Consider the following 20,987-nt stretch of genomic DNA (forward strand, 5'->3'; position numbering starts at 1 on the left):
AAAAATATTTGTGCAAAACTGTCCCTGACAAATAGACAAATAGTATTTGTCTGTTTTTCTGCTTAATGTAAAACTGGATCTCAGTCCACTTGCTTTTGTAGTGTTTGCACTAAGAATATTGAACCCCCATGCATCATTCACCAATGGGATTTACAGTTAAAACAAGAATGTAAATGTGTAGAACCTTTTTTAAAAGGATCTGTGCCTGTACCGTGTGTGTGTTAGACTAAAAGGCATATGCCATAATAATAAATGAAAGTTACTTCATAATACTGTAATAATCAATTTCTTTAAAGGATTAAAATAATCAATTTCTTTAAAGGAAAGGTTTTCCTTCTTATTATAACAGAGGGTGTATTTTGCTTTTGCATAATGGGTTCAGATCCAGGAAATTACATGTGAGATTTCCAGATTTAAGAGAGCTCTGTGTGTGTAAAAAATTAGTATCCAGGGGTTTTTTTGCGTGGAGAACCTGTTTAATTTAGCTGCTATAATAATCTTGACGTTCTGAAATGTTAAATTAGTTATAGCTGCACAGTAGCATCTCTACTTTAAATAATAAGTAAATATTTAAATCTAATATTAATGAAATTATTATTGGTAGTAGTAGTAGTAGTTTTGGTGCTAACTGAATTAACCATTTGACAGAAATGCATTATTATTTTTAATGAAATTGGCCTAAAGAATATTTTACTTGTAAGCCACACTGAACCCTCTGATACAGATTTTAAAAACTGAAGTTAATTTTTGTCATTCCATCTTTGGTAATGTATCTCTGGAACCAGAAGAGGATAATTACAGAAATGCCCCTACGTTTTGCTTTCCAGAACGCTATAATTTCCTTAAGTGGACATTGTGGAGTTGGTGGCTTGGTACATCTTTTTATTTTTATATACTCTGCTGCCTGATATGATGCATGGCATACTTAAAAGTAACTGCATTGATTTCAATTAGTTACACGTGAATAAGTGTGCATAGGATAGCAACTTCCTTTTTTATTTATTTAAATTTATTTTACTTGTTTCTTAATTATTTTCCCCAGCTTTTTTTATGACACATGATACTTTGGCTAAACATCTAATTTGCACTTCTGAAACACCATTTTTCAAAGTTTTTAAAACTCTGCTAGTAGCAGAAAGTTTTTTTTATCACATTGCTGCCCTGGGCTCCTACTGGGAGAAAGGGCTGGATATAAATCTAAATTATTATTATTATTATTATTATTATTATTTGTCCAAAATGCCATTTTGTGATAGCATTAAAAAGAAGAGACAAGAGAGTTGGTTGGATGACATTATTAAGTAAGTAATTCAAAGCTGTCTCTATGTTGTCACCAGTGGATAATTATGAAAAGTTTTTTCTGGCAACAAATAATATTGTAAAACCAACACAAATGGCAATGTTGTTTGCTATGCATATTGGATTAATGGTCCAAATCATATTATAGGTCAGCATGAACAAGATAATAGTCCTGGCTTTCTTTCTTGCTTAGGTCAGCTGAGCAGTAATTAAAGCCAACTATTTGAAAGTCCCTTTCTGCTAGAAAATATAGGCCAGAGGTGCTGTAAAAGACAAAATAAATGCCATCTTGATGCTAGAAAAGTAGATTAGCTAAATACAATCCAATCTCAGCTTCAATTTCATTTTTTTAAAATAATAATTGATCTTGACTTTTCATTTTCCTTAATTTTTCATTACCTAGTCCACAACAGCTCAGGGCAGGAAACAGAAGCATCTTCCCAGCTAAACAGAATAAAACTTAATCACATGCCACAAACAATTCCTTTTTCTTTCCTGACAACTCAAGTTCCATAAACAAGCAACTTCTGTGAAACAGTGATTGGCAAGCTCTGTTGAAGAATTCTGGGGATGGTTTCAAAATGTGTATGAATTCCATTTGTTTGTACAAATAGTTACATTTTGAAGGGTGTATTTTAGATGTCAGGTGCAAATCAGCAACTTGTAGGTACAATGTTCTAAAATAAGTTTAAATGTGTGAGGGTTTCTGTTTGCTTGTCATTTTCTGCAGTGTTTTCATTTGAGCTGAAAGGCAACCTTGATCTAGGGCTTTTACTTTAGGTGTGATGAACTGGTATAAATGATTTTTAAAGTATTTGCCATGTCTTCATCTGCTTTATATTCTGAATGTTTGGAGAAAAGGGCTGCATCTCTTTTAGAGCTGGAATTCCCTCTTTCCCCCCCCCTCGTGAAACAGTAAGAGAAAGAAATATTCCTGTTTTATTTTAGAAACATTTATCATCAAATATAAACTCAAGTGACTTCAGGTTTCTCTGCCACATAAATTGTTACAACACTACTTTTTTTAAGGGCAGGGCAGACTTTATTTACTCTTGATGTTTCTGGAATATATTTTAAAACATCAGGTGAAAAGTTATACTGATTATGTTGTGTTTCATAAGACTGACTTTCAGAAGTTGCACTGTATATAGCACAGTTATATTATATATATCAGTTATTTTGAATACTTTATTCCCCCACCCCATACCTGGTCGATCTTAACTATTCATAGAAGTTACCATGAGGCATCATTTGTGAACTCAAAGCAGCTATCCATTTTCATTTTGGTCAAATTCCTAGAGAATGCAGTGTTTCAGCCACAAGATTTGCTTGCTAAGTGACAAGCAAGAAGTACTGAATCTTAATTACAGTGTGCTTTATTTAAAAGGGAAGGGGAGAGTAAAAGAAAAAAAAGTTGTGTTTATTTGCAAATGATAATAAGGAAAGCTGGGGCAGATGGTTATCTTAAGGCTACATCCATGTGTATCTGCAAGGGTGTTGAAGCCCCCTTGAATAGAATCAAGCCCTGACAGCTGGCTTTTGGTCAATTGGATAACACAGTACATACCACGGTGACTGATTAAATTGATTTGTCCATGCCTGCTGCCTACCTCTGCTCTGCTGCTGGAGCTCTTTAGCCTACTTGAGAACTCTCAAAGAAAAGGGTGTGGGGAAAATACTGTGCTTCTGGGTATATGTGAACATAAATGAAAGAAGCTGACCTAAATTAAGTGTTCCCAGAAAAATGTTGTCTTTTATCCTTTGAGTGGAATATATAGATTTTTCAAATGGATGGCATTCCTTAGTAAAGGTAATGTTTAAATCCGATCTCCTCTACCAGAGGAAGAGGTGAGGGCACTTATATTAAATGAACTAATTCTTTTCCCCTTTGTTTCACCCTAGATGTTCAAATCTTCTTTCTTAACAGCCTTTAAGAAATGGGTCTCCTTGCTGTGGTGAAGGAAATGATTTTAAGCTGCCTCGCTGCAGCTGAATAGATAGAGAGGAAGCCAAAGTAATAGCAAAATGCTTAGTTGAGAAAACAGGGAAGGAAGGCAGGATCATTATTTAGAAAAACAACTGAAATGATTGGTGAGGGTTTTTTCTGTTTTTGGTTCCCCTTAAACTCACAAGAGAAGTTACTTCTTTAGTTTGTAGTATCTAGGAAACATAAATCTTGACCAAATCCAAATATTAGTTAGGATGCACTAACACAGAATACAAATTCCTCAGAATATGCATATATGCACATGGTTTTATTTTTTGAAAAGCAAAAGGACCTGTATTGCATCAAAATATTGCTGGTATGGCACATTTATTGTTGTTGTTGTTGTTAATAGTGGTGGTTAAATTCACCAGTAGGTTCCAGGGTGGGTTACATAATCTAAATCCAATATTAAAAAAATTAAAACGCATTTCAATCACAAGAATAGGGTAGATTCTGAAAACATACATCTCAAGAGTTGAAGGCCAGGGTAAAGAGGTGTGCCTTTAGAATTTGTTGAAAACTGTATAGTGAAGGTGCCAGGGGCACCTCTGCAGGGAGGGAATTCCACAATTTAGGGGCTGCCACAGAGAAAGCTCTCTCCTGGGCCACCATCCCCCAAACTTCTGAGAGTGACAGAACTACCAAGAAGGCTCCCTCTGCTTATCTTAACACCTGAGAGCATCCATAGGGAAAGATATGGTCTCTGAGATATTTGGGGCCTAAGTTGTTTAGGGCTTTAAACACTAACATTAGCCTTAAAATAATATTGGGCCTGGAAACAAACTGGCAACCAATGCAACTATTTTAGAACAGGGATTATATGAGTTCTAAAAGGAACCTCAGCCACTAATCTGGCTGCTGCATTTTGGAGCAGTTGACGTTTCTGAGTTGTCTTCAAGGGCAGCCCCACATAGAACATATTGCAATAATTCAATCTGGAAGTTATCAGAATATGGAGTACTGTGGCCAAGTTACCTCTATCCAAAAGCTGGTGTAGCTGGAGAACCAGCCAGAGCGGGAGATAGGCACTTCTAGCATTATTGTCTTATCTCAAGAGCTACTAAGCTGACAAATAAGTGTTCAGCAATCTTGCCCAAGGCTGTTGCATGGTGTGAAGTTGTGGTGTCATGGGGACAGTTTTATCGAGGGGCCTTTCATTTTTTTTAAAAAAAGTTTCTAAGTGGTGTAGAACAAAATATATGCACCAAAGTGTGAGTAGCCACTGCTTCCTCCTCCTCCCCCCCCCCGGCAATTTCTGTGAAATGAGCTATCCTGTATTACAGCTGTTGCCGCTGTGGGTCGTGTTGCCCCCGGGAGCCATCTTTGCAGCCTGTTTTCATCGCCGCTGCCGCCCCCTGCTTACCTGGGTCTTACGTCTCTGCAGTGTTCGGACTGTTGTTGGTTAATTGACGTGGAAGAGACTGTGCTGGTTGAGATGGGGTATGTGTGAATGTGAAATTGGGGTGGTATTATATTGATTTAGTTTAACTTATTAATCTAATTTTATTAATTGATAGTTTGTTATAGGGTACGGAGGCGGGTCTCTGGATTAATTATTGTTCTAGGGTGGGTGGCCTGTTGACTGACAAATAGGGATAGAGACATGTGCAAGTCAGGGAGTGAGGTGGGGGACCAAGTTATTGGAAGATTGGGTGGCAGGCGCTGGAAAGGTGCTGTTGGCAGACCACGCCAGAATAGGGGAACAGGGAAAAGATGCATTATACCTATCCCCTGTTCCGGGTCAGTCCAGAACCAGACGAAAACTGGGGGAAGCAAGGTTCCTACCGACCTTCGACTGTTGTTATGTAATGCCAGGTCTGTGGTACAAAAAACTTCGCACATCCATGATTTGATCTTGGATGAGCGGGCAGACCTGGCATGTATTACGGAGACTTGGTTGGACGAGGCCTCTGCTCCCATTCTTGAGGCAATGTGTCCACCAGGTTTCCGTTTTGCACAGCAGCCGAGGGTGGGAAGGCGGGGAGGGGGTGTGGCAGTCATCTTTCGAGAGTCCTTGGGTTTTGCCAGACTCCCTCTCCATAGGACTCAATATGTTGATTGTATGTACTGGAGGTTGGGTCCGAAGGGCAGTTTAGGGATCCTGCTAGTGTACCGCCCACCCCGCTGCACAGCAGACTCCCTGGCCAACGTGCTGGAGGTGGTCTCGGCTGTACGGGTGTTGTCCCCTGAATTGTTAGTGCTGGGTGACTTCAACGTGCATGCTGAGACCACCCTCACTGGAGCCCCTCGGGATTTCCTGGAAACCATGGCTTCCTGGGAACTGCACCTTAGTAATAGGGGGCCCACCCATGTAGCCGGTCATGCTCTCGACCTTGTGTTTGTCCTGGAAGAGGAGAGAAGTGCTCTGAAGTTGGGAGTGGTTTATTCCACCCCTGTGTCATGGTCAGACCACTACCTGGTAAACATAGACTTCTCAATGCTGCACCCCCTCCACAGGGGCGAAGGACCGATTAGAATGGTCCGCCCCAGGCGCCTGATGGATCCGGATGGATTCCTAACTGTGCTAGGGGAATTGGAACCTGCTGAAGGTCGCCCGGTCGAAACCCTGGTGAGGGAGTGGAATGATGGGATCACCAGGGCATTAGACCGGGTGGCTCCAAAACGTCCTGTCCCCCTGAATAGAACTCAGTTAGCACCGTGGTATACACCACGGTTGCGCTCCCTGAGACAGGAGGTGAGACGACTAGAACGCCGGTGGCGGAAATCCCGCTCCGAAGATGTCCGGACACAGGTTAGAGCAGCAGTAGCTGCCTACCAAGTGGCAATAAGGGCAGGAAAGAAGGCTTTCTTTGCTGCCTCTATTGCGTCTGCAGAGTGCTGTCCCAGGAGGCTGTTCCAGGTGGTTCGAAGCCTGGTCGATCCAGTTGCCCAGAAACCCTTGGAACAGTCAAAGGCCTCCTGTGACATATTGGCAAAGCACTTCGCCGATAAAATCGAACACTTACGGAGCTCGATCCTGTGCGCTGTGGATACAGTAAATGAACCAGAGTTGGCCAGTTGTAAGCCGGTAAGTTGGGATCGGTTTCGGCTTCTTCCTTCTGAGGATGTGGACAAGGTGCTTTCGACTGTGAAACCTACCACTTGCCTAACTGATCCTTGCCCATCGTGGCTCCTTGTGAGCTGCAGAGAGAAACTGGGCAGGGGGATTAAAGCGGTGGTAAACGCATCCTTGCAAGAGGGTGTGATGCCATCAGCCTTCAAGGAGGCAATTGTAAAGCCCATCTTAAAGAAGCCCTCCTTGGATCCCCAGGTTTTTAATAACTTTCGCCCAGTTTCAAATCTACCATTCTTGGGCAAGGTCATTGAGCGAGTGGTGGCCAACCAGTTGTCAACACACTTGGATGAAACGGATTACTTGGATCCATACCAATCGGGTTTCAGGACTGGTCACAGAACGGAAACGCCTTGGTCGCTCTGGTAGATGATATGAGGAGGGCATTAGATAGGGGAGAATTCACCTTTCTTGTCCTCCTCAATCTCTGAGCGGCTTTTGATACTGTCGACCATAGTATCCTTATACATCGTCTGGAGGGATTGGGAATTGGAGGTACTGTATTGCAGTGGTTCCGGTCCTTTCTCTCCGATAGGTACCAACAGGTAGCGTTGGAGGAGGAGGTTTCAGACCCTTGGCCTCTCAATTGTGGTGTGCCACAGGGCTCTATCCTCTCCCCCATGCTATTCAATATTTATATGAAGCCGCTGGGGACAATCATCAGGAGATTTGGGCTGCAGTGTCACCAATATGCGGATGACACTCAGCTCTATCTCTCGTTTAAATCTTCACCAGAGTTGGCTGTGGAGACCTTGTCCAAGTGCCTGGAATCCGTGAGTGGATGGATGGGAAGGAACAGGCTGAAGTTGAACCCCAACAAGACCGAGGTGCTGCTCGTGGGGGACAAGAGAAGGTTGGGAGATGTTGACCTGAAGTTCAACGGGGTGAGCCTACCCCTGAAGGACCAGGTCAGCAGCCTTGGGGTGGTACTTGATTCCAGGCTGTCCATGGAGGCTCAGATTTCGGCAGTGAGCCGGGCAGCCTGGTATCAACTACACCTCATACGAAGGCTGCAACCCTACCTTCCTGTTCATCAGCTCCCACTGGTAGTACATGCCCTGGTCACCTCTCGATTGGATTACTGTAATGCGCTGTACGTGGGGTTACCCTTGAAAACGGTCCGGAAACTACAACTTATACAAAATGCGGCGGCTCGACTACTTACGAATAGTCATCGCCGGGATCACATCACACCAGTGTTGTTCGATCTACACTGGCTTCCAGTTGTTTTCCGGGCCCAATTCAAGGTGTTGGTATTAACCTTTAAATCCCTATATGGTTCTGGCCCAGTTTATCTAAAGGAGCGCCTTCAACGCCACCAATTATGCCGCCCGACACGATCAGCCACACAGGGCCTTCTCTCAATCCCGCCGACAAAAACAGCTAGATTGGTGGGAACTAGAGAGAGGGCATTCTCAGTGGCCCCCCCACCTTTTGGAACTCCCTCCCACAAGATCTACGGCACGCCTCTTCCCTAAATGTATTCCGTAAAGCCTTAAAGACCTGGCTCTTTCAACAGGCCTTTGGGATTCCGGGGAGGGTTAACTGCTATGATTAAAATGCCTCTCACCCTGTATTAGTATTGCTTTTGCTGTTGTATTATTGTATTATTGTGTTTTATTATATTGTGCTTCAACTGTTTACATGTACGTCGCCTAGAGTGGCCACTGGCCAGATAGGCGACACATAAATTAAATTTATTATTATTATTATTATTATTATTATTATTATTATTATTATTATTATTATCCAGCTACTACAATCCCCAGCCTTTCAAGGTTTTAGTCAGTAAGTGAAGGCAGAGCTATGATTGACAAGGGGTTTGTTGAACTCCAGGCAATAGCTGTTTTCAGGACCTTGCAAGTCCTGAAAGTAGCAGCAGCTTTTTTCTGCTTGTCTCTGTATATTGTTTAAAGCTATGTGTCTGCACATCACATGAGTTAAGGAAGGTTATAGCTTTCAGCAGCAGCATGTGTACTTTCCACCCTCTTTTTTCCTCCAGCGTGAGGTCCGAAACAGAAGATCAAAGAAGCACACACAGCACAGCAGGCTCTTTATAGGCATTGACGGTAAACAATTTCAGTGATGATGATGATGATAATAGTGTATTTGCAGGTTTTTTAAAAAAATGCTTGCAAAAACATATACAGTATCTATCAAATAATTTTTCAACAGGAATAAAATGTATATATGCAGTTTATGGTGCCATTACAATGTGTTATAATTTTTTAAAATATAATAGTCATACAAATTTAAATTTTCCTGGGTTACTGAACAGGGCATCTTATTTGTCTAATTCATAGCCTGTTTTGAAAATCTTCACTCAGTAAAGCTGCAATGCTAATCCTACATACCTGGGAGTAAACCCCATTGAATTCAATAGAACTTACTTTTGAGTAGACATGGTTAGTATTATGCTGTAAATCTTTCTCTTCCCTTCCAATCCTATTTTTAAGCATTTAGTCAGGGCTTACGTAGGTATGACTGCTGTTATTTGCTAAGAAACTAATACTGATTTTTTTAATTAAAAAAAAGTTCTACAATAGCCAACTGGGTTTGACAATAAACTATTATATGGGGTGTATTTAGTATTACATCTCCAATGTGTGTATAGAGTCTGCAACAACCCTGTGAGGAAGGTTGGGCTGAGAGTTGGTTCAGTCAAGCTGCACATGTGTAGAGAATGTGTTTGTTGGCAAATTTGTTTTTTGGTAATTTGCTTTAAAATGTCAGAACTGTGGAATGTTTATTTATTATTTAATTTGTATCCCGCCCTTCCTCCCATCAGGAGCCCAGGGCAGCAAACAAAGCACTAAAAACACTTTAAAACATCATAAAAACAGATCTTAAAATTAAAATACATTAAAACAAAACAGCTTTAAAAAGATTTTAAAAAACAACTTTAAAAAAGGGTTAAAAACATTATTAAAAAACATATTGAGCAATTCTAACAGACTCAGACTGGGACAGGTCTCAACCTAAAAGGCTTGTTGAAAGAGGAAAGTCTTCAAAAGGCGCTGAAAAGATAGCAGAGATGGCGCCTGCCTAATATTCAAAGCTGTTAAAGCAATGAGGGGGCTGCCTTTGTGCATGTTTTGCCCCTCACTGCATGGTTTGTGAATGAGACATAATATCTTTGTACGTCCTGGGTCCTCCCCCCCCCCTTTATCTTTATCTTTGCAACAACCCTATGAGTTAGTTCAGTCAATTTGCACACGCTTTGTGGGTGTGGGTGTGTTGGCAAGTTTTTTAATTTTTAAAAATATGATTTACTGTAAAATGTCAGGACTGTGGAACATGGATGGAAATGTAGGAGGCCTAATCTACATACAGTCAACCAGGCCCAGGAAATCCTGTTAGCACCCCTGGGTCTACATAATCAACATGACCCTCTCACTCACCTTCCCAAGAAAAGCTATATTAGCAATGGGTGGATTACTAGTAGATCCAGGGTGGGTTAGGAGTGGGCTCATCACCACCTTTTTAAAAGCAGAAAGCACCACCCCATTGTGTAATGATGCATTGACTACACTCTGGATTTGTATGTGCTCTAACCAGTGTTCGGTCAGCTTCAGTATGAGATTTCCACCACTTGCTCCCTAGTGGAGCGGCCTATAAATCTTTTAAATAATAAACAAGCAAATAGATACAATTACTCCAAATCCTCCAGCATGGTGCCACTATTACAATGGTTTTTAAATTGCAGGAGAGAGGCAAATGTTTAGATACTTGCTGCCCTCTGGTGGGATAAATTTAAATATTCAAAAGGACTAAGCATGCTTTATATGAAGTATTCCTACCTCAGGAATCCATTGCCAACGAAGTACTTTCCCTCATGCTTGTTTTTAATTCCAACCCCCAGATGTATTTTCTCTTGTTTTGTAGAGGCCTATTCACACTCAGAATGGATTGTATGTATAATATATACAGTATGTAACACATTATATAATATACATGTGCGAGAGTACTACTACTGTCTTATAAATTAGCACTGTTTACACAAAGTTCCTTTGCATAGTTTGCCTCAGAACTATTGCAGCATTTAGGATAGCAAATGTTTTGTTACAGACATGGGCTTGGATTGTAAATTAGCTTTAGCAAAGTCAAAGAAATTTCCTGTGCCCTCATCTTGCCACCAAACTGTTAGATCAGATTCATAGTTGGGAGTATTGATTGATTGTGCATTGTCATTAGAGGCCAACTCGTCTTAGTGGCTCAGAGCACCTTTTATTAACTTTGGCTGATTGCCAGCTGTGATACTTCCTGAATGGCAATAACCTTACTTCAATTATCCACACTCTGCTAAACTCCCATTTGGAATACTGCACTGCATTGTACATGGGGTTGGCTTTCAGAATGGTCCACAAACTTCAGCTAGTCCAAAATAGGGGTGCAAGATTATGAACAGAGACTTTATTATTTGAACACACCAGTAGTTTATCATCTGCACTGATGCCCTGTCCATTTCCGAGCCTCAGTGCTGATTTTGATCTCTTAACAGTCCTGATGCATTGAGATAGTCTTCTCCCACATACCTATCCCAGACCCTGAGATCATCTTAGGAGTCCCTCCTGTGCTGTATGGTGCAGCAGGAGGCTACTGAGGAAAGGACCTTTTCAGTGGTGGCACCTGTGATGAGGCCTAACCAGTGCAGAACAGAGGGGAACTAGTACTCTGTGCAATTTGGAAACTATGCTTCTGTTAATGCAGCTTAAACTAGCATTTGCCTTTTTTGCAGTCACATCATGCTGTTGGCTCATATTCACCTTGTATTCAACAATTCTAAGAACCTTCTCATATGTAGTATTGCTGAGCCATGTGTCCCCCATTTTATAACTGTACATTTGGTTTCTTTTTCCCAGATGTAGAACTTTGCACTTATCCCTGTTAAATTTCATTCAGTTGTTTTCAGCCCAATACTCCAGCCTATCAATATCACTTTGAATTTTGCTTCTCTCTTCCTGGGCATTATATCATCTGCAAATCTGATAAGCACTCCTCATCCAAGTCATTAATAAAAATGTTGAAGAGCACTGGGCCTAGGACTGAGCCCTGCAGTACCCTACTTGTTACCTCCCCCCAGTTTCAGAAGGAACCATTGTTAAGTCCTCTTTGAGTACAGTTCTGTAGCCAACTATGGATCCACCTGATACTTGTTAATATAGAGAGTAGTAGACAGTGGAATGGGGTGGCGGCAATCATCTGACCTCTGATCATTAATGTCGCTGCTGCATGCTGGGATACAGAGGAGGAGGGGTGAGGTGGCAATGAAGTACAAACACACCAACAGAGCCAATCCAGCACTCCTATCAGTGTGTTTGCATCTCTGCATCACCTTGTCCCTCTCCATCCCCATATGCAGTAGTGATAAGTGCAAGCACAGGTTAGTTGAGCACCACCACCCAAACTTGTGTCCACTGACTATAGCATACAGAATAGTGTAAAGAAATAAACAAAGAAAAGCTAAATACTTGTAGCTCTAGCTGCTCACATGAACCCTTGTTACCTTTGCTTTTCCTTTTTCCTCCCTCTCTGCTGTGTCTTATCCTTGCTAATCCCTTCCCTCTTCTCTGTCATTTGTCTTTTCCTGCCCAGGTCAGTCAAAACTTATTCTACACTTCTTCCCCCACCCATATTGCTCTGTAAAGTACAATGTATGAATAATAAACTTCATTGATTACTTTTTGTTTTATTCAACGTAGTGCTAAGTAAATCCTTGTGCAAGAGGGAAAATTTCTGCTTCCACAATGGGAGTTTCCTCCCTGTGCCCCCCATGAACCCCCTAAATTTGTTCTTGGAATTCCAACCCTCCACAGCAGATCTAGGGAGGGCATAAAGTGCAGAGGGGAGGAGGGGGAAAGTCCCATTGTGGAAGTCATTCTGCTTGTTCAAGGAACCACACACTTAATTTTTCTAATGTGCCTCACTTCATTACTGGACCGCCATCTGTTCAATTATTCTTTTTATATTCTGCATTTTATGTGACTTGTTCAGTATTCCTGGTAGATAGAGAGGTCGTTTTCTCAACAGTGACTTTGAATCATGGCTTTATAAAGCATTAGTTATTGCCCATTCTTCATTTAATAAGTTGTTGTTTCTTGTGGACTAAAGTAAATCCTAAGAGAATTGGCAAATCTCCAATGACAGACATTAGTCTGATAGATTGGAGGTGAATACCAGTTGCTGGTGAACACAAGCAGAGAGAGTCTTGTGTTTGTGTCCTACTTCCAAGCTTCTCAGAGGCATCAGTTAGCCACTATGAGAAAAAGATGCTGGACTAGTTGGGACTTTTGTCTGATCCAGCAGGGCTCTCTGTATGCTCTTATGCAGGTATGCAAGCAAATATTCACCAAATGTATACTCACACAAGCCAACCTCAAACACCATCATTAGACAGTTTCTGGGTATGTGTCTGATGGGCTGTTTACCTACAGCTTTAATGGTCAACTGCTCAACTGTACATATCCTTTTCCTTTTGTTTATACTTGGAAGAGAGCAAGAAAGTGGCCTATAGGAGTTCTCTCTCGCTCATCAGGCACCCTGTCCAGGTGACGACTGGCCTGGAATGTCTCCACCTTGTCCTGGGTCAAAAAGACAGACTGGGAATTTTGTTGGTGTACCATCCACCCTGCTGCCCAACAGCTTCCCTAACTGAGCTGTCAGAGGTAGTCTCGGAGGTACTGTTGAGGTCCCCCAGACTATGAGTACTGGGAGACTTCAACATCCATGCCGAGGCTGCTTTATCTGGGGCAGCTCAGGACTTCATGGCCTCCATGGCAACCATGGGGCTGTCTCAATTTGCCACTGGCCCTACACATGTGTCGGGGCACACTCTTGATTTGATCTTTGCCACTGGACATGGAGATGGTGATCTGGAGGTGGGGAGTTTTTTATCGACCCCATTGTCATGGACAGATCACCGCTTGTTGAAGTTTAGGCTTACAGCCACCCTTTCCCTCCGCAAGGGTGGAGGACCCATTAAGTTGGTCCAACCTCGGAGACTAATGGATCCTTTGGGTTTCCAAAGGGCTCTGGGGGATTTTCCAGCTGATAAGACAGGTGCTCCTGTCGAAGCCCTGGTCGAACTGTGGAATACGGAAATGACCCGGGCCGTGGACACGATCGCTCCTGCACGCCCTATCCCATGCAGAGCTCATGCAGCCCCGTGGTATACCCCGGAGCTGAGAGCGATGAAGCAAGAGAGGAGAAGGCTTGAGTGCAGATGGAGGCGTACTCTCGACGGATGCAATTACGCCTTGGTGAGTGCCTACACCAAACTCTATACAGAAGCGGTGAGGGCAGCGAAAAAGCGACATTTCGCTGCCACCATTAAATCAGCTCTCAACCGCCCAGCGGAGCTCTTTAAAATTGTCCGAGGGCTTTTACATTCTAGCCCTCAGGATATTATAGTACCTTCTGAATCCCGCTGTAACGAGTTCACTGGGCACTTCCAAGATAAAATCTCTTGCATCCGCCGGGACTTAGACTCCAGTATTATGGCAGTTGAATCTAATGAGGTATCCGGAACACGGTCTTGTCCTCATTTATTGGATGAGTTTCAGTTGGTACAGCTTGAGGACGTTGACAAGGTGCTTGGACTGATGCGTGCAACCACCTCTGTACTGGATCCTTGCCCCTCTTGGCTAGTGAAAGCTGGCAGGGATGGAACAGCCGGCTGGGCCAGGGAAGTGATAAATGCCTCCTTGAGAGACGGAGTGGTCCCTAGTTGCTTAAAAGAGGCAGTAGTGAGACCACTCCTGAAGAAACCTTCCCTGGACCCAGATAATTTGAACAACTATAGACCAGTAGCGAATGTTCCATTCCTGGGCAAGGTCTTAGAACAGGTGGTTGCCAGCCAGCTCCAGGTGCTCTTGGATGACACTGATTATCTAGATCCATTTCAATCCGGTTTTAGGCCTGGTTTTGGCACTGAAACAGCCTTGGTCGCCCTGTATGATGACCTGTGTCGGGAGAGGGACAGAGGGAGTGTTACTCTGTTGATTCTCCTTGATCTCTCAGCTGCTTTTGATACCATCGACCATGGTATCCTTCTGGAGAGGCTCACAGAGTTGGGAGTTGGAGGTACTGCTTGGCGGTGGCTCCGCTCCTACTTGGTGGATCGTCTCCAGAGGGTAGGGCTTGGGGAGCATGCATCGATACCCTGGACTCTCCATTGTGGAGTCCCGCAGGGATCGGTCTTGTCCCCTATGCTTTTTAACATCTACATGAAGCCGCTGGGTGCGGTCATCAGGAATTTTGGAGTGCGTTGTCACCAGTATGCTGATGACACGCAACTCTATTTCTCCTTTTCATCTTCTTCAGGTGAGGCTGTTGATGTGCTGAACCGCTGCCTGGCCGCGATAATGGGCTGGATGAGAGCTAATAAACTGAGGCTCAATCCTGACAAGACCAAGACACTGTTGGTGAGTGCCTTCTCTGACCAGATGGTGGATGTTCAACCTGTTCTAGATGGGCTACACTCCCCCTGAAGGAACAGGTTCGTAGCTTGGGGGTTCTTTTCGATCCATTCCTGTCTCTCAAGGTGCAGGTGGCCTCGGTGGCACGGAATGCGTTCTACCACCTTCGGTTGGTAGCCCAGCTACGTCCCTATCTGGAAAGCGACGACCTCACCTCAGTTGTGCACGCTCTGGTAACCTCTAGACTGGATTACTGCAATGCGGTCTACGTGGGGCTGCCTTTGAAGACAGTCCGGAAACTTCTGTTAGTGCAAAACGCTGCAGCGAGACTGCTGACGAAGACCAGGCGGTCCGCGCATATTACACCTGTTCTGGCGCGTTTGCACTGGCTGCCTATTTGTTTCCGGGCTAGATTCAAAGTGCTAGTTTTGACTTATAAAGCCTTACACGGTGCGGGACCACAGTACCTGGCGGAACGCCTCTCCCGATACAAACCTACCCGCTCACTACGTTCAACATCTAAGGCCCTCCTCCGAGTTCCGAATCACAGAGAGGCTCGGAGGGTCATAACAAGATCTAGGGCCTTTTCAGTGGCTGCCCCCGAATTATGGAACAGTCTCCCCGATGAGGTCCGCCTGGCGCCTACACTTCTATCTTTTCGGCGCCAGGTGAAAACCTTTTTATTCTCCCAGGCATTTTAATCTACCTTTTAAGCTTTTAATGTATATGAGGTTATTTATTGTTTATATTTATGTTCTATTGTTCTTGTGATGTTATTGTATTTTATCCTATGCTGTACACCGCCCTGAGAGCCTTCGGGCTGTGGGCGGTATATAAATTGAACACAAAAAAAACAAAAACAAAAAAGTGGCACACATCTTACCAGACTGTGAGTGAATGGAAGAAATCCTAGATGCAAGAGAGGTTTCACTTTACTCATTATCGCTCTGCTCTTAAACTGCATAGGCCTATACAATAACCAATAAATCCTTCAAGTTGCATCTTCCATGTGAGAATACCTTTGAATAATGAGGAAATTGAACAAATAATTTGAGGAGTTTCTCCCTTTTCTAATGGATAGGGTCAGAAATGTTTCTTGTAAACCTCACCATTTTTAAAATATTTATATTTTGCAGATGCTACAATTGTGGTGGCCTTGATCATCATGCTAAGGAATGTACTCTACCTCCACAGCCAAAGAAGTGCCATTACTGTCAGAGTATCATGCACATGGTGGCGAACTGCCCACATAAAACTGTTCCGCAGCAGCCCACTAGTTATCAGGGAAGATACGAAGCAGATCCCCAGCCCTCCACATCAACATTCCTGAGAGAAGGAGGAGGGGCTTATGGCTACACATCTTCATCCTATTCTCAGGAGGGACGAGCAGATGTCTTAGAACGTTCAGGTAGATCACCACAAGAAGCAGCTTCAAGTAAATTATCTCCATCACCTGAAGAACAAAGCCGGAAGGGGCCCTCTGTTCAAAAAAGGAAAAAGACTTAGAGCTTTTCTCACAGCCTTTCATCTCCTTACCCTCTTGGGATGTCTACCTCATTCAAGCACAAGGAGAATAATTTCACAAACCCTGCAACCTACTTCAAATTTTGACTACTGTTGAGAAATGTGGTCTTTTTAAAAACAGACGCAGACCTATATCACTGCAAGCCAAATTCATTTGAGCTGAATTTCTTATATTTTATTAAGCTGGTTGAGACATCACAATAAACCATGGCTTGCTGTGATGAGAACAAACTGCAGCAAGTGTTGGGATCATATGTTTCTCCCCTCCCAGCCCTCCCTTTCCTTTTCCAACATATCTGCAAGGAGTTGGGAAGTTTTTAGTTCTCTTTTTGATTAACTGCAGCTTGACGTTCCATCCACACCTGACAAACTGAGGTTGATCTTAACTATGGTTTATTTGAAACAAACCAACTTCAAACGGTTTATGAAGCTGGCTAGATTCGATAAACCATAGTTAAGATTAACCACAGATTTTATTATTGTTATTATTATTTAAAATATTTTTAGGCTGCTTTTACTGGCAAATGCTTATAAAAAGCAGCCTACAAGCACAACAAAAGATTCAAAATAGTACAAAATTTTTAAAGTTTAAAGTTAGACATAATGCTGAACTGCAGGTAATCAAATATTTGATGTGAAAGCTTCACAAGTCTTGCAGTCATACCAGAAGGGGAGACAGAAAGTGAGGCATGCAAGCTGCAACTCATTTCTCTCTTGCTAAACCATGTCTGAGTGTATACATGTCTTGAATGTATATGTGCAACACCCTGTTTCCTTGGATACATAATCCACTGAAGGCAATAGTCTGAGTATTTTTTGAATATGTATTCCTGGATTTTTTTCTTTAATATATATTTTTATTATGGAAGAAAGAGAAGGGGGGAGCAAATCACAGCCGTTACTTCATGAAAATCTGAAAGAAATGTTACTACTTAAAGCTGCCATGGTCATGGTATTTAAGATATTAAGACATCCCTGTAGGGTTCAGGGTAGAGGTTTTTCTCTCTCCTCCTATTATGCAGGACAGCAATGCTTCTTTTAAACTTCTCACCTTGAAAGGGTAATGCCTTGGTTTAAATATGCTTCAGAATTGCCACAGTGTTAAAAAAAGTAAAGGCGTTCCCCTCTTGTTCCCTTTCCCCCAAAGACAATGAATGCATCATTTTCTGTGCTGGTGTCTCAAATATTGTATTAAATTAATATGGTTTAAATGCAGGTTAGGTGAGTGAGAGGGAGAATGTATACATTTAAATGATTGTTTAGAGTGGTATTGAGATACCACCTTGAATCTTTTTTATTTTGTGCAAACCTTGAGGTGTTATGAAGGTAGCAGCAGCAATTAGCATCTTCTTCTGACTCAGTTTCACTAAATGGCATGCTATATAGATGAATGGATTCTACATCTTTTGAAAAGTGAATAGTGGAAATATTTCCTTGTGGATTTTTATTCTATTTTGAGAGAGAAATTGAATAGACCACTTGGCCTTTTAATTTTAGAAATGTCAAATTTTATATTTACAATGCAATGTAAAAGTTTGTGCATGTTTACTCAGAGGTAAGTTACATTGAGTTCAATAGGGTCTACTCCCAGGTAAGTGGGCACAGGAGTGCAGCCTTAAGTTTTTAATACAAATTTAATAATCAAAAACATACAACCATAAATTATAAACACTTGCTTAAGGACTTGCCAAACTAACTTGACTTTGGAAAACCCAATTTATAGTAAGATTAGAAAGCCAATTGACTGCCTATTATTTGATCATGAACCCAAGAATGATTTAGTGTCCATCATAATAATGTTTCTCCTACTCTGTTGTTGACCATTAGATTGTTTGTTTAACCAATTGTTCTTGGTGTCAGTCAATACTTTTAAATGCTCCATTACCAATCAGTTGCATTAATAATAATACACATATAGGCTGCTGAAATATGGGGAAGGGCTGTAGCTCAGTAGCAGATCACGCATGCAAAAGGCCCCAGGTTCAGTCCCCAGCTCCTCCAGACAGGACTAGGAGAGGCTCCCTGTCTGAAAGCCTGGACAGCTGCTGCCAGTCAGTGTAGACCAGTGATTTCCAAACTTTGGGGGAAGGGGCCATCATTCAGTGGTAGAGCATCTGCCTCGCATGCCAGAAAGTCCTAGGTTCAGGCCCCGACATCTTCAGATAGGGTTGGGAGCGACTCCCTGCCTCAAACCCTGGAGAACCACTGACAGTCAGCGTAGACAATATTGAGCTAATTATTTTTTTAAGCTGCATTGTGATTTGCCTCCTAAACAGTGGCAGCTGCTGTGGAACATTCCAAGGAAGCCCAGGTTGTGTATAAACTAATTTCTGTAGATTATGACCTATTCCCATTAAAATGTGCTGCTGATGAAAATTTCTCAGAAACGAGTCTCCCTTGATCCAGTACCCACTTACCTGAGAGTAAGCTCTGTTGAATTCAATGGGACATACTTTTGAATAGACGTAGGACTGCACTGCAAAGACTTTGACTAGACTCTTGCCCATTTTATCTGTTGTGCCACTGACAGCAATAAAGGATGTTTTGATAGGCTTTCAATCAAGTCTGATGTAACTCCATTCGCTGCATAGGAGTTATGCAGAGAAAGCATTTGTTCCATGTCAGAGAGCTGAAATCCTGCGTTGCTGCTGCTGCTGCTGCCACCACCTTTTGTTCATGCAATGTATATGTCTCAGTCACCTCAGTAACAAGCACAAATCCTATGTACCTTTGCTTGAATTCCATGACAGTGTTTGAGGGGGGAAATCTCAATGGTTTATACTGAAGTTCTTGGTGTGCTACAATGAAACGTTTGTTTTTTTGACGATACTGAATGTGATATATGTATAGAGTACTTCCTTGCCTTATGTAAGGATTGTAAACTTATTTAAGTTATGTAGACAAATCAAAGTGGCATTGCGTAACCTTCTAGCAGGTATGATAACTGGGTTAAACAGCAACAATGCAAAACTTAGGTCACTTTGAAAATAAAAAACCAAAGTTTCTTGACCTATATATATAGTAAGATGGAAATAGTGGATTTGAAAACTGGCCATTCCCCTGTTTACATACTTTAAAATCCTGACATTATTGTGAAATAAATGAGTTCCAGCAGCCACAGACTGAATTGCTGAGAGAACCTATCAAACCTATCTTGTTATTAAAAGTTTACGTTTTATTTTTATATATTGGAGGATGGTCACTATTACAAAACAGCCTTCTCAGGACAAAGAACCTTGCTCAGGGAAATGCCGTGTCAATCCTTTTTATTATTATTATTCTATTTTACAGATCACTTGCTTTTATTTGCTTGCTCAAAACAAACCAAAAATAGACCTTTCATTCTATATACATGTTGTGCGCTGATGATAGTCACTACCTCTGTTTATATATAAAGGAGTTTCTGATAACTCAAAATATCCACCTTTTGCATTATGCTTTCCCACAAGAACAGAAGTACAGTGGTATTCCTGGACTTAAGTGAACATTTGTGACTTGACATGCACAAGTGCGGCTGACTTTCAGAGTTGTGGGCAGGGGAGCTCCTCCCCATTTCTGATATTCTAAGCCACATTGTTTACATAGGGGATAATAAAGTTATTCTGTTTACAAGCAAACAACTACCTCATACTTACCACATAAGCAACACCTGTGTGCTGTTCAGGCCTTAACGGTGGCTGTTGTTTCTATGGTACATACCTGTTGTTTTTAAAATTATTCTGTACTTAACAGTCCCTTTCTATGTAACTTGCTTTCACTGCAAAAATGTTAGGCCAAAATATGTACTTAATTTAAACATGATATGTCCGTTTGAAATGATGTGAGAGTCTCTTTAAAGTTTAGATTTGCTTTTCTGCCTCAAAGAGAAATAGGTGCTGTTTCATACACAAACACACCCACAAGCAAGGTAACCAGTTTTCTGGGGAAGAACCGGTATGTGGGAATTAACTAATTATCCCCAGATTACAATAAAATTACATAAATGTTATTGTTTTTTGTCCCCTATTACTAAGATCAAATTATCTGCTTGACATAAATATAAGTAGCATTGTTACAACTTGGGCGTACTCCTAAATGTATGGAATATTACATTCCCCTCCCATTTCAGTTGGTGAAGTAACTTTGCTGCTTCATTGCTGCTAATTACAGGACCTGGCTGTGCTACACCAAAAATAATAGTTGCTGTAAAGCAACTCTTTAAAATATACACTCCTGGCTCTTACTACTTCGACTATGGGCAAACCCAAGTAATTGGGTTAACCCACAATTACTAACTGGTCCAGGTTTCTGGGATGAATGCCACAATGACCTGGATAGGCAATTTCGGTCCAATAGGCCATGTGTTATCAGACTGAGAGTAAGCCTTGTGCCTGCATACTCTTTTCTCTCCACCCCTTGCATGCCCAGCTTTGAAGAAGATACTTCAAAGTATCTTTGGTTTAAGAAACTACAGTTTGGTTTAAAAACCACAATTCAAGCATTCTGTTCCATGCAATTATGATTGCATGAAGTAGAAGAGCAGGACTGTACCCACCACTGTTGTCTCATCCTCTGCCTGGCCTGTTACCACTGCTCAAGCATGTAGGTTCTACACATGGTAGAGTACCCTTGTGATTAAGAGCCCTGTGCGGTCAGAGTTTGAAACTGTGAGGGTGCTTGCGTTTGTAGAGCAGGTTTCCTTCACACC

The 20,987-nt window shown here is 42.0% G+C and overlaps 1 protein-coding gene across 8 annotated transcripts in view; it reads left to right on the plus strand.

The window, feature by feature from the left end:
* The window catches only part of LIN28B (lin-28 homolog B), a 159,616-nt gene extending 138,916 nt beyond the window's left edge, over nucleotides 1-20,700 (plus strand). For all 8 annotated transcript variants that reach the window (XM_061623453.1, XM_061623450.1, XM_061623452.1 and 5 more), the window contains one exon: nucleotides 15,913-20,700. In XM_061623453.1, the coding sequence (XP_061479437.1) occupies nucleotides 15,913-16,282 (370 nt within the window). In that variant the 3' untranslated portion in view covers nucleotides 16,283-20,700. The remainder of the gene's footprint in view (nucleotides 1-15,912) is intronic.
* Nucleotides 20,701-20,987: the final 287 nt, after the last annotated feature.

This window comes from Rhineura floridana, chromosome 4 (assembly GCF_030035675.1).
Source record: "Rhineura floridana isolate rRhiFlo1 chromosome 4, rRhiFlo1.hap2, whole genome shotgun sequence".
Taxonomy (NCBI): domain Eukaryota; kingdom Metazoa; phylum Chordata; class Lepidosauria; order Squamata; family Rhineuridae; genus Rhineura; species Rhineura floridana.